This window comes from Ailuropoda melanoleuca, chromosome 8 (genome assembly GCF_002007445.2).
Source record: "Ailuropoda melanoleuca isolate Jingjing chromosome 8, ASM200744v2, whole genome shotgun sequence".
Taxonomy (NCBI): domain Eukaryota; kingdom Metazoa; phylum Chordata; class Mammalia; order Carnivora; family Ursidae; genus Ailuropoda; species Ailuropoda melanoleuca.
The window spans coordinates 43,440,176-43,454,872 of record NC_048225.1 but is presented as its reverse complement, the minus strand read 5'-3'; the positions used below and the strand labels follow the sequence as shown (position 1 = coordinate 43,454,872).

At 44.1% G+C, this 14,697-nt stretch overlaps 1 protein-coding gene across 3 annotated transcripts in view; it reads right to left on the bottom strand.

Moving 5' to 3' along the window:
• Positions 1 to 14,697, bottom strand: part of ME3 (malic enzyme 3) — a 203,805-nt gene that overhangs the window by 64,498 nt on the left and 124,610 nt on the right. For all 3 annotated transcript variants that reach the window (XM_019805893.2, XM_019805894.2, XM_034666180.1), the window contains one exon: positions 3,345 to 3,420. In XM_019805893.2, the coding sequence (XP_019661452.2) occupies positions 3,345 to 3,420 (76 nt within the window). The remainder of the gene's footprint in view (positions 1 to 3,344; positions 3,421 to 14,697) is intronic.

Genomic DNA, 14,697 nt, shown 5'->3' with positions numbered 1-14,697 from the left:
GGGGAGGAGGTGGCTCAGCTGCAGGACTCTGGGGGTGTCAACACCTACTGGGTGACTGTGGGCAGGTCATGGAACCTCAGCTTGCTCGCCTGAGAAATGACACACCTCCACCCGTTCTTCAGGACCCACTTTGGGGGTGTCAGACGCACCCCTTCCTTCCTCCACTCTGATCACAGGGGCTGTGAGAACTGAAGGAAATAATGAAAGGGAATCCGTACCAGCTACAAGGCACCATAAAATGGATTCCCTGCCTAGGGAGGGAGACCTTCAGCTCCTCTTTTTAGGGCAACTGGAAAAAACACATGAGCAAACAAGAAAGACTAGGACTTAGAACATTCTGAACCTTTAAAAGGGCAGCCTGAGGGGTGAGGGGGAAGGACCCTCCAGAAAAGGCTGGTGAATGGGGCAGGAGGGAGACTAGGGTAAGCTGGGGGCTGCCTGAGCAGCCCTCATTGCCTTAGTTATGTGCCCAACTATGGGCCCAATATTTAGACAAATGATGGGCTTCTGGTTTCTCTAGAGAAAGCCAGAAATCCAAGTTTGTTTGCATGTTTCTTTTCCCAAATGAAGACTTCTGATTTTAAAATATTCCCAATGATTTCGAATTTTTCAAAAATCACTGAGGGCCAATTCAAACATGTCTAGGGGCCTCATCGGCTGGCTGCCCCTTTGTGGCCTGTGACTCCCAGGTAAGAGGGCCCCTCCTGGGCTGCTCTCAGGCCTCTGCTTTCTCTGCCCTGCACTGTTGTGTGTGCCAGGGCTGTCTCTTCCACCTCCAGCAATGACAACACCCATTCAAGTGCCTTTTGGTATTGTACAGGTCTTGTAGTTCGTCCTCACAATAAGAGAACAAAGACCAGAGAAGTTATCTGCACATACAGCGAGTGAATGGAAGATTCACAATGGCTGACTGCAAAGCCAGAGCTGACTCTTCTATATAGTTACCGGGAACTGATCTCAGGGTCTCTCCAAAGTGAGACAGAAATAAAGGGTGGAGGGGAGAAGGCGGCCCCAGGCATTCCTTGTCTGCTCCCAGCTACTGCAGGGGAGTGGTCAGCCAAGCGGGACGCTTGCTCCTCACCTCCCCGCTCCTCTCTTCGGCAGCACAGATGCAGTCTATGCAACTGTTTCTTGGTCAGTCTCTCCAACCAGACTTTGGGCCTGTACACCTTCTTGAGCCCAGAAGCTATAGGCAAATCCTACAGATGTTTACTCAATGAGCGTTGAATGCAACGGAATTAGATGCACTGGTCCAGATCTGCCCATGGAACCTCTGTTTCCCTGAGAAGATTTGGGTACGCTCTCTCCTTCCGAGACCTGCTCCAGTCCCGCCTGCCCTGGGGTGACCTAAAGCTCCATTTCTCTGCCTCTAAAATCACAAAAATTGCTGTCCCCAGCTCTCTGGTAGTTAGCACTTGGTATGTAGAAGGTTCTCAAACTATGTGTGTTGAAGTCAGTCAATGCGTATTTCGTGTTGTGCCCTAACAAAAGGAGCAAATAGAGCCTGAAATCCAGCCCACGAGCCCCTCACTGTGCTTCTGTGCCAGCCCGGAGTAAGGAGCACCTTCTTCTTACTGGTTAAGAGGCAATGGCTTTTTGTCATTCTCTTTAATTCCTTGTAGCTTGCACAAAGGCACTGTGTCTGTTGGCAGGGACTCCATTTCTCTGCTCCTGGCTCAGGGAGATGCTCATCACGTCTGNTGCCTGGTACACGGGAGATGCTCATCACGTCTGCCGAGTTCACGCGCCTCAAGCGTCTACTGCATGGCCACTCTGCACAAGCTTTCACCGTGCAAGAAGTGCCCAGGAGGGTGGACAGATCAGCTTGCAGTGCCTCGGCAGCCTGTCTGCACAGGGCAGTCTGGAGTTAACCTCTCATCCAGTGAGCTGGCTTCCTTGAACGTGCTGAGGATTTTGTTATAGCTTCATCTTAGACATGCCTTAGAAACTTGCTTCTTCAGGGACTAAGACCAAAACCTGCAGGGCCCAGACCTGCACGTAACCGGAGTCTAAGTAGATAAGCAGGGCAGAAAAGCCCAGGGCAAAATCACACCCAGAGATGTACGAAATGAGCTTTTTCATCGTGGCCATGAAGTCCACGGGCACTGGCCGTGGCTTGGGCCTGGCTCCTAAGAGCCAAAGCTCCTGCCTTCCCTGTTTGGGCTCTGGACGCAACCGCTCCCTGCAGAGGGCCAGAAGTGGGTAGGACACAGAGACAGGTGTGCGGAGAGAAGGTGTCCTTAGTGCCTAGTGGAGAGAGATGGGGGTAACGGAGGGAGCTGGAAGGAACAGGGAGGGCGGGCCTGGGGAGGAAGCCACGGTGGAGTGCCTCAGCCACCCAGTTAGCTCCAACACTTCCCCAGCTCGTGCGCCAGAAACGCCCTCGAGAAGCAGCTAGCAGGTGTTTCGCGTTTTTGCTTCACCCATTTGCAGAAGCGATGATGATCTTAGACAGAAAGCCCCTCATATTCTTCCACAGAAGTCCTCTGGGACAGGAGGTCTGGGCATGTAGCCAGAAGCTAACAAGTTTCTACAAAGCTGCAGGTTTTATATTTCAAAACTAACATAAACTTTGCATATTATATTATATCCTGTTTATTATATAAAAATGTTTTCTCCTTAGATTATTTGAGTAAAGCTGATATTCCAGGCCGAAGTGGCAAGTTTCTTTTGTCACTCTGCATACAACTGCCACCCAACCCCCCATCCCCTCCTCCCCTGAACTGTGTACTTGCAGGTGTGAATGTACTGTTCACCATAAGCTTTGCCTCTTCTTGCAGAATGTCCCCACTCTATGTCCTGCTCTCTCCAAGGCCTATCTGTCCAAACTCTACCCCTCAACTCAAGGCCCTGCTCCAATGTCACCTCTCCCATGAAGTCTTCCTAGGTTCCCCTCAGGCTGAACGTAATCTCTGCCTTTTTGAACACCCTCAGCTCTCTCCGTGTGCATCATTTACCTCTGACCAGGTTCCTTGTTAGTCTTTTGTGTCTCTGTCTTATTTTCCTCATGAAAAATCAGCTACTTGAGAAGTTCTGTCTGATTTTTCCCTGTATCTGCCATGGAAACTGGTGGTGTATATTTAGTAGGTCCTTAATACATGCTGAACAGATCTTCAGACCACTACTGTTAATAACAATAATGATAAGGGCAATTTCATCTGGGTGTGGGTCACTGCAAACCTCTGCTCTGTGGTGCATTTATGCCTGGCTTTAACCAGTCTGTGCTCTGGGCCTGTCTCGCCCTCAGTGTTACAATGGCTCCTTTTCTAGCTGGAGATGACTCTGGTCCAGGTTGAAAGGATTCACCCAACAACAGAGCAGTAACAAAGAAAACAGGATCATACCTTAATATTGTCTTCTGGCCAAGAGTTCAGCATTGTTGCAAGGTGGCCCTTGTCATGAATGGTGATGAACAGCCCACTAGGAGAAAAAAACATGCACACACAAAGACCAGGCAGTTAGACTAGGAACAAAGACCACAGTACTGTGTATAATTGCATCATTTAATTTTTCCCGCAGACCTGGGCAAGGTGGGGCCCTGCCCTCAACAGTTTAGAGGGCCCAGCCCTGGCCTTCCTCCAATTTCTCCTCTCTACAAGGCAAGGAGTCCATGGGGCTGAGGGATATGCCCACTGGGGCCTGTGCTCACCAAAGCTTGCACCCTTCCTTCTAGACCAGGCACACAGGACCCCAGAATTCTCTAATGGACCCTAAGGCTGCTTCAAAAACAGTCGGCCTCTTCTCCCGGCCCCCCCTTCTGAGTACAGACCACACTATGGTGGGCAGACCCCTAGGCCTGGGGCTGTGACTGGGTGACTGGAGCTTGGACATGTGGGTTGTGGTGTCCAGACACAGGTACAGGAGGCCCTGGGAAGTGGGGGATGGAGCTGGGATGGGAAGACAGGTGGGCTGCCAGCCGTGAGCTACTTTTCTCTGCAGCACTAGAGCATGTGACTTCTGAATTCAAACATGGCCTTCCAGACCAGCAGGAAGGGACATCTGTAAAGGCAGGAGTGTGGAATGTATTTTACTTAACAGTGTATTCTCTTGATTTAGAACTTTTATTTATGTTTAGACCTCTGTATGTGGACCTGAGTCTTCTGCCCTGGGATCAGGGGTATGAGAATATGTGTACCTGGACTGGTCTGTGCCAGTTCCTTCCTTTCCTTTGTTCCTCCAATGCATCCAGAAAGGCTCCTTTTGCTAACGAGGCACTCTGTTTCGCCAACATGAGTAGGCAGGGGAGATGTGGGAAAGCAGCTTCCCCCACCCTCACTGCCCTGGCTAACTCAGAGAAGGCTTCCAAATGGTACTTTTCATGGTTTTGTGAGATGCTCGGATCTTGGATCCGATATTTAAATCATGCCCTAGTCCAAGGGCCTTTGGTCTCAGCAGTCTTGTAAAACTCCCAACCCTGGATACACCTACTGTCTGTTCCCTATGTGCCCCACCCAGGCAGCCAAGGGCAGGTGGAAAAAGCCTTACCACAGGGCAGGCTGACTGGCACCACCATAAATTCTTCACCGGCAAGCCACGTGCACTCTCACCAACCGCCCAGTCTTTGTTCTTTCAGTGTTTCTCTGCTGAAGACTCACTCGTTCCAAAGACTATTTTAAACTGCTCTGTTCCCAAACCTCCAACAGCCTCACCTTCCCCCAACTCCCCTAGTGACCTTGCCTCTGACATCGCACGACGCCATGGGACGGCACCTCTGTCAGCTTCCCACCACCAAGCCCTCAAACTTCTGCATCTGCAGACAATTCCTTCATTTCTTCCGTTCCAATGAATATTATAAAGTCTTATACTTAATGATGCTTCTTTCTCTCCCCTAGATTTTCCATTAACTTGCCATTGGCCACAAAATATCCCCAAGTCTTTATCATCTTAAAGACTTCTGGCTTTTGTTAGTGGCAGTCTCTTGAACAGAGTAAACTTTCTGCAGATAGCGATAATAAAACTGTTATTTAAAAAAATTTTTTTTAAATTATTTATTTGAGATAGAGAGAGAGCACGAGCCAGGGGAGGGGCAGAGGGAGAGGGAGACGGACAGACTCCCTGTTGAGGGGAGCCCGATGTGGGGTTTAATCCCAAGACTGAGATCATGACGTGAGCCGAAGTGAGATGCTTAACTGACTGAGCCACCTGGGCACTCAAAACTATTATTTTTTAAAATTTTATTTTATTTAACTTCAATTAATTAACATATAGTGTATTATTAGTTTCAGAGTAGAGTTCAGTGATTCATCAGATCCATGTAACACACTATGCTCATTACATTACGTGTCCTCCTTAATGCCCATCACCTGGTTACCCCATTCTCCGAGCCCCTGCCCCTCCAGCAACCCTCAGTTTGTTGCCTAGAGTTAAGAGTCTCTTATGGTTTGTTTCCCTCTCTGTTTTTATCTTATTTAATTTTCCCCTCCTTTCCTTGATAATTCTGTTTTGTTTCTTAAATTCCACATGAGTGAAATCATATGATAATTGTCTTTCTCTAACTTATTTTGCTTACGATAATACCTTCTAATTCCAACCACATCGTTGCAAATGGCAAGATTTCATTTTTTGAATGGCTGAGTAATATTCCATTGTATTTATACACCACATCTTCATTAACCATTCATCTGTATATGGACATCTGGGATCTTTCCATAGTTTGGCTATTGTTTACATTGGTGCTATAAACATTGGGGGGCAGGTGCCCCTTTGGATCACTACATTTGTATCCTTTGGGGAAATACCTAGTAGTGCAATTGCTGGGTCGTAGGGCAGCTCTATTTCCAATTTTTTGAGGAAACTCCATACACTCTTTTCCAGAGTAGCTGCACCAGCTTGCACTCCCAACCTTAAGAGGGTTCCCACTTCTCTGCATCCTCTCTGCAACCTGAGTTGTTAATTTTAGCTATTCTCACCAGTGCAAAGGGGTATCTCATTGTGGTTTTGATTTGTTTTTCCCTGATGCCAAGTCATGTTGAGATTTTTTTGTGTGTCTGTTGGCCATTTGTATGTCTTCTTTGCAGAAATGTCTCTTCATGTCTTCTGAACATTTCTTGACTGGATTTTTTTGTTTTTGGGGTGTTGAGTTTGATAAGTTCTTTATATATCTTGGATACTAGCCCTTTATCTGATAAGACATTTGCAAATATCTTCTCCAATCCTGTAGGTTGTCTTTTGGTTTTGTCGACTATTTCCTTTGCTGTGCAAAGCTTTTTATCTTGATGAAGTCCCAATAGCTCATTTTTGCTTTTCTTTCCCTTGCCTTTGCCTTCCCTAGAGTTGTGTCTAGCAAGAAGTTGCTGCAGCTGAGGTCAAAGAGGTTGCTGCCTGTGTTCTCCTCTAGGATTTTGATGAATTCATGTCTTGCATTTTGGTCTTTCATCCATTTTGAGTTTATTTTTGTGTTTGGTGTAAGAAAAAGGTCCACTTTCATTCTTCTACTTGTAGCTGTCCAATTTTCCCAGCACCATGTATTGAAGAGACTGTCTTTTTTCGATTGGATATTCTTTCCTGCTTTGTCTACGATTAGTTGACCACGGAGTTGAGAGCCCAGTTCTGGGTATTCTATTCTGTTCTATTGATCTATGGGTCTGTTTTGGTGCCAGTACCATACTGTCTTGATGATCACGGCTTTGTAATATAGCTTGAAGTCAGGCATTGTGATGCCCCCAGCTTTGGTTTTCTTTTTCAACATTCCTCCAGCCATTCAGGTTTCTGGTTCCATACCAATTTTAGGGTTATTCATTCCAGCTCTGTGAAAAATGCTGATGGCGTTTTATAGGGATTGCATTGAATGTGTAGATTGCTCTGGGTAGCATAGACATTTTAACAATATTTGTTCTTCCAATCCATGAGCATGGAATGTGTTTCCATTTCTTTGTGTTTTCCTCAATTTCTTTCATAAGTGTTCTAAAGTTTTCAGAGTACAGATTGTAAATTGGATCGATTCCTTGATTTCTCTTTCTTCTGCTTCATTGTTACTATATAGAAACGCAACTGACTTCTGTGCATTGATTTTATATCCTGCCATTTTGGTGAATTTCTGTATGAGATCCAGCACTTTTTGGGTGGAGTCTTTTGAGTTTTCCACATAGAGTATCACGTCATCCGCAAAGTGTGAGAATTTGACTTCTTCTTTGCCAATCTGGATGCCTTTTATTTCTTTTTGTTGTCTGATTGCTGAGGCTAGGACTTCCAGTACCATGTTGAACAGCAGTGGTGAGAGTGGACATCCCTGCTGTGTTCCTGACCTTACTGGAAAGCTTTCAGTTATTTCCCATTGCAAATGATATTCTCTGTGGGCTTCTCATATGTGGCTTTTATGATATTGAGGTATGTTCCCTCTATCCCTACGCTGTGAAGAGTTTTGATCAAGAAAGGATGTTCTATTTTGTCAAATGCTTTTTCTGCATCTCTTGAGAAGATCATATGGTTCTTGTCCTTTCTTTAATTAATGTGGTGTATCACAATGATTGATTTGCAGATCTTGAACCACCCTTGCAGCCCAGGAATAAATCCCGCCTTGGTCACGGTGAATAATCCTTTTAATGTACTGTTGTATCCTATTGGCTAGTATCTTGGTGAGAATTTTGGCATCCATGTTCGTCAGGGATATTGGTCTGTCATTCTCCTTTTTGGTGGGATCTTTGTCTGGTTTTGGGATCAAGGTAATGCTGGCCTCATAGAATGAATTTGGAAGTTTTCCTTCCATTTCTATTTTTTGAAATAGCTTCAGAAGAATAGGTATTAATTCTTTAAATGTTTGGTAGAATCCCCCTGGGAAGCCGTCTGGCCTTGGACTCTTGTTCATTGGGATATTCTTGATTACTGCTTCAATTTCTTTGCTGGTTATGGGTCTGTTCAGGTTTTCTATTTCTTCCTGTTTCAGTTTTGGTAGTTTATATGTTTCTAGGAATGCATCCATTTCTTCCAGACTGCCTAATTTGTTGGCATATAATTGCTCATTATATTCTCTTATAATTGTCTGTATTTCTTCGGTGTTGGTTGTGATCTCTCTCTTTTATTCATGATTTTATTTATTTGGGTCCTTTTACTTTCTTTTTGATAAGTCTGGTTAGAGGTTTATCTATCTTCCAAATTCATTCAAAGAACCAGCTCATAGTTTCATTGACCTATTTTTTTTTCAATTTCTATATCACTGATTTCTGTTCTAACCTTTTTTATTTCTCTTCTTCGGCTGGGTTTTGGCTTTATTTGCTGTTCTTTTTCCAGCTTCTTGAGGTGTAAGGTTAGGTTGTGTATTTGAGACTTTTCTTATTTCTTGAGAAAGGCTTGTATTGCTATATACTTTCCTCTTAGGACTGCTTTTGTTGCATCCCAAAAGTTCTGAACTGTTGTGTTTTCTTTTTCATTTGTTTCCATGAATTAAAAAAAATTTTTTTTAAAAGATTTTATTTATTTATTTAATTTAAGAGAGAGAGCACGAGCAGGGAGAGAAGGAGAGGCAAAAGGAGAGGGAGAAGCAAGCTCTCCACTGAGCAGGGAGCCTGATGCAGGGCTCAATCCCAGGACTCTGTGATCATGACTTGAGCTGAAGTCAGATGCTTAACATACTGAGCCACCCAGGTGTCCCACTTCCATGAATTTTTAAAATTCTTCTTTAATTTCCTGTTTAACCCATTCATTCTTTAGTAGGATGCTCTTTAACCTCCATGTATTTATGTTCCTTCCAAATTTTCTCTTGTTTTTGAGTTCTAGTTTCAAAGGATTGTGGTCTGAAAATATGCAGGGGACAATCCCAATCTTTTGGTGCTGGTTGAGACCTGATTTGTGACCAAGTATGTGATCTATTCTAGAGATTGTTCCATATGCACTCGAGAAGAATGTGTATTCTATTGCTTTAGGATGAAAAACCCTGAATATATCTGTGAAGTTCATTTGTCCAGTGTGTCATTCAAAGCCCTTGTTTCCTTGTTGATCTTCTGCTTAGATGATCTGTCCATTGCAGTGAAGGGGGTGTTAAACTCCCCTATTACTGTATTTTTATTGATGTGTTTGTTATTAATTGGTTTATATAATTGGCTGCTCCCATGTTAGAGGCATATTTACAATTTTTAGATATTCTTGTTGGATAGACCCTTTAAGTATATAATGTCCTTCCTCATCTCTTACTACAGCCTTTGATTTAAAATCTAATTTGTCAGGGATAAATAAAGGGGGGGTAATCAGAAGGGGGAATGAAGCATGAGAGACTACGGACTCTGAGAAACAAACTGAAGGCTTCAGAGGGGATGGGGGTGGGGGAATGGGATAGGCTGGTGATGGGTAGTAAGGAGGGCATGTATTGCATGGTGCACTGGGTGTTATATGCAACTAATGAATCGTCAAACCTTACATCAAAAACCAGGGATGTACTGTATGGCGACTAACATAATAAAAAAATTATTATAATAAAAAAATAAAAATAAAATAAAATCAACCACTTTTCAAGGGGAAAAAAATAAAATCTATTTTGTCTGATATAAGGATTGCCACTCTGGTTTCTTTCAATGTCCATTAGCATGATAAATTGTTCTCCACTCCCTTACTTTTAATGTGGAAATGACTTTGGATCCAAAATGAGTCTCTTGTAGGCAGCATATCAATAGGTCTTGTTTTTTTAATCCATCTGATACCCTGTGTCTTTTGATCAAAGCATTTAGCCCATTTATATTCAGAGTAATTACTGAAATATGTGAATTTAGTGCCATCATATTATCTGTAAAGTCACTGTTTCTGTATATTGTCTCTGTTCCTTTCTGGTCTTTGTTACCTTGGCTCTCTCTTTGCTTAAAGGACCATCTTTAATATTTCTCGCAGGGCTGGTTTAGTGATCACATATTCTCTTAGATTCTGTTTGTCCTGGAAGCTCTTTATCTCTCCTTCTATTCTGAATGACAGCCTTGCTGGATAAAGTATTCTTGGCTGTGTATTTTTCTCGTTTAGCACCATCAATATATTTCTGGTCCCTTCTGTCCTGCCAGGTCTCTGTGGACAGGTTTGCTGCCAGCCTTATGTTTCTACCTTTCTAGGTTAAGGACCTCTTCTCCTGAGGTGCTTTCAGGATTTTATCTTTATCTGCGAAATTTGCAAGTTTCACTATTATATGTCAAGGTGTTGGCCTATCTTTATTGACAATATTTTGAAGGTGGTTCTCTGTGCCTCCTGGACTTGAATTCCTGTTTCCTTTCTTAGATTAGGGAAGTTCTCAGCTATAATTTGTTCAAATAATCCTTCTGCCCCCCCCTTTCCTCTTCCTCTGGGATCCCAATTATTCTAATTTTGTTTCACTTTATGGTATCACTGATCTCTTGACTCCTCCTCTCGTGATCCAGTGATTGTTTCTCTTTTTCTCAGATTCATTATTTTCCATCCTTTTGTCTTCTATGTCACTGACTCTCTCTTCTGCCTCATTTATCCCAGCAGTTAGAGCCTTCATTTTTGACAGCATCTCAGATATAGCCTTTTTTATTTTGACCTGATTAGATATTAGTTCTTTTATTTCTTCAGTAAGGGATTCTCTAGTGTCTTCTATGCTTTTTTCAAGGCCACCTAGTATCTTTATAATTGTTGTTTTGAATTCTATTTCTGACATCTTACTTATATCCATATTTGTTAGATCCTTGGCTGTGAGTACTGCCTCTTGTTCTCTTTTTTGGGGTGAGTTCTTCCACCTTGTCATATGTCCAGAAAAGAACAGAGGAGAGGGAAAATACTAATATGGCATCAATGACAACAGAAAAATGTACACTACACAGATCAGAACAGAAGCCAAAAGAAAGGTAAAAAAAATAAGAATAAAATCAAACAAGAACAGAACAAGAATACAATAAACTGGAGTATGAGTGTATTTTGGTCTGTTTGTTAAATGAAACTAGATCTCAAAATAGGCAAGAAAGAAATACAACGAAAGGAAGCCAAAAATGAAAAATATATATAAACCATAAGTGAAAAAATGAAAATTAAAAAGACTTAAATAATTGATAAGAAAATGGCTGAAAAGGATAATAAAATATAAAACTGAAGGACTAAAGAATAATAACTATACCAGAAAAAATATACACTACACTATTCCGAAAAGAACAGGAACCAAACAAGGAAAAAAAATGGGAATAAAACCAGACAAGAAATTGAACAGAACAATAAACTCGATCCTGGATGTATTTTGGTCTGTTTGTTAGAGGAATCTAGATCCCAAAATAGGTAAGAAAGAAAAGCTTATATATATACAAAAATGAAGTTGAATAGAAGGAAAAGGAAATAAAAAATGAAAAAGAATATAAACTAAGTGAAAAAATGAAAATTTAAAAAGACTTAAAAATTGATACAGTAAGAAAATAGCTGAAAAGGATAACAAAATATAAAACCGAAGGACTAAAGAATAATAAGAAAAAACCACGAATGCTACATACTTCTTTCCGCAAGAGCTGGTGTTCTACAGTTTTGTGTGATCGGTAACCTTGGCATCAGCTGGAAGGTCCCGTTGCTCATCTGGGGGAGGGGCCTGTTGCACTGATTTTCGGATGTTTGACCCCCAGGCGGAACCACACCGCCCTGGCCAGGGGGCCGCTCACTGTAAGCGGTTCCAGTGGAGCCAGTGGGGGGATGCGCCCTATCTCTAGCCCGGCAGCTGAAATTTCCCCCCCCCCCCCCCCCACCAATGGGCCCTCAGGGAAAAGCAGTCCATCACTCTTGTCTCCCTGGTCTCCGTCCTCTCTCTGTGCTCACCCAGCCTGCGACGGAGCTTTTTTATCTCAGACACACAACCCAGTTTCGAGTCTCCAAACTTTACGGTCCTGTGGCGCACACCCTGCCTGAGAGAGGGGCCTTGCCCTGGTTCTGCCTCTTGCTGCGCCCATGCTCAGAGGGTCCGACTGTGCCCAGGCTCCCGGTTTATGGAAACACCTAGAGAAAAGCTGCTGCCAGGTCTCCGTGTTTGCAGCCGGCTTCCTGCTCCAGTGCCTGGGAGCTCTGATGTACTCAGGCCCCCTGTTCTCTCTGTGACCCCGGAATCCTGACACCACGCCGTCCCACCTGAGATGCCGTCCCACCTGGGATTCCGCCCCCGTTGCCTCCTGAGCGCCTTTCAGGCAGGGACGTCCCCCACCGGAGCAGACTTCTGAAAGCTCCTGTTTTCACTCCACTGCTCTATCACCTTCCCGCACCGGCTTATGGAGCCTCCCTCCCCTACCCCGTGGTCTGTCTTCCCGTATATCCCCTCAGATTCACTTCTCCCCACCTCCTACCTTGCAGAAAGTGGTCGCTTTTCTATTTGTAGAATGGTAGCAATTCTTTTCTCAGATCTCTGGTTGATTTTGCAGGTTTTCAGAATGATTGGTAACTATCTAGCCGATTTCCAGGGACCAGACGAAACTAGGATTCCCTACTCCTCCGCCACCTTACCTCACCTCTGAACTGTTATTTTTAAAAACGATTATATTATTGTTACGATATTTAGAGTGTATAAAATACACATATATTTTAAGGCAATGGAGGTCGGCCAAAAGCAGGCAGAAACTGAAGGGGCATCTACCTTTGAAAGCAAGAATGATGCCTCTTGAGATTGATGGATTAGCAGCTCTTCCTCCGAGGGGAGTCTAATCTGCAAACAACTTGGGGCAGCAGGGAGCCAAAGCCTTACTAGCTTGAGGGGCTGAAGAACAGCCAGGAAGTGAAAGGGGGCATTCTGGAAGGGAAGGAGCCACAGAAAGAAGGAACTCCCAGGTCTGTGTATAAAAGCTGCCCACATTATTGGCGCCTGGGTGGCACAACGGTTAAGCGTCTGCCTTCATGCTCAGGGCATGATCCCGGCGTTATGGGTTCGAGCCCCACATCAGGCTCCTCTGCTATGAGCCTGCTTCTTCCTCTCCCACTCCCCCTGCTTGTGTTCCCTCTCTCGCTGGCTGTCTCTATCTCTTTCGAATTAAAAAAAAAAAGATCTTTAAAAAAATGCTGCCCACATTATTGACCTGCCGACCATCACCTGTGCGGACATGAGGGCCTGGCAAAGAAGCGGCGGCTGGCAGCTGCAAAAACTCAACAGAAATTTCAGCTGCTGATTGGGAGAGACAGGGTTTTACACAGAGGTCCTTTATAATACTCTGCTTACTTTATGCATGTTAGACATTTTCCATAATAGAAAAATTTAAACAAAATAAACCAACAAAAACCACCACAGAACCCCAAACTATTCTTGGTTTCCACATTCCTTGCTAATACTGTTCCTTCTCTCTCCTCCCTGCCATAACCAAACTTCTTAAAAGTGCTGTCTACACTAGCTGCCTCCAGTTTTCAACTCCCACTGCGGGATGTCTTCTCTCACAGTCATGCTGCCAAAGTGAAGGCAACTGATGACTGCCACGTCCCAAATACAGTCGGGATTTTTAGTCTTCACTGCCTTGGGCTTGTCAGTAGCATATGACACTTTTACCTACTCCCCCCCTGCCCCCAACCTTTGGCCTCTGTGACTCTGCTCTGAGTTTTCCTCTTCCCTCTGGCTGCTTGAAGTTCTTAGTCTTTCACACAGGGTCATCCAGCTATTAGGTGTTACAGTTTCTCAAAAACGTGTACTATTCCACTTTCCTTCTTACTCTTACACTTTCCCTCTGTGATCTCATCAGTGTCCCAGGCTTTGGACCAGTAACTCTGGTACTACTGACATCAGGGCTGTGAGAAGTGAAGTCCTGTGCATTGTAGGATGTTTGGCAGTGTTGCTGGCCTCTACCTACTATGCCGATAGCACTCCATTTTTGTGACAACCAAAAATATCTCCAGATGGTTGGTAAATGTCTCCTGGGAGGCAATGCCACCCCTGGTTTTAGAGCCATTGTTCTTGACCTTTGCAGGTCTCAAAGGCACGTCAAACACAACAGGTCCAAAACCAAGTTTATGATCCTAATCTTCCACCACTATGACTCAAAGACAAGACAAAACAAAGACCTAAGACAAACCTGATTCTGTTCCCTTCCTCTTTTTCTCAGTGAATGTTACCCCCACTCCATACTAGGACATCTAGTACATACCTCTAGTTTAAAAATCTCAAAGCTCTGGAATCAGTCCTCTCCCTTTTAATATAACCCAATGCCAGGTCCTTAAATTCTACCTTCTTTTTTAAAGATTTTATTTATTTGTTTGACAGAAAGAGAGCATGAGAGAGCATAAACAGGGGTTGCTGCAGAGGGAGAGGAGAAGTAGGTTCCCCGCTGAGCAGGGAGACTGACGCAGGGCTAGAGCCCAGGACCTTGGGATCATGACCTGAGCTGAAGGCAGATGCTTAGCCAACTGAGCCACCCAGGCGCCCCTCACTACCTACTTTTTGAATAAGTGCAGAAGTGAGCACGTGAACTTGATGGCTGAAGGTTGAGGGATGAGCATGAAAGGTGTCAAATAATATTTGAGTGAGGGAAACTGTCATGTGTGCGATGTTGTAAATGCTCAAGGGATCATCTAGTCTGGGTGGGGCTGGGCTGGGTTAGGCTGTGCCCTGTGGCTTTGACCAGGGAAATGCACATACGAAGGTGGGTGGACAGTCCAGGGAAGAAGAAAACTCCAGAGCCTAAGACTTACAGGATGCAGGGCTTTTTCCATGACACTAATGGAGGGCAATATGGGTGTTTGAATTAACTTATTGATAAGGTTTGAGAGCAAGTTCCAGGCATTTACTGTGACATTTTGAAATAACCAAGGGGCGCTCAGTTGTACCGA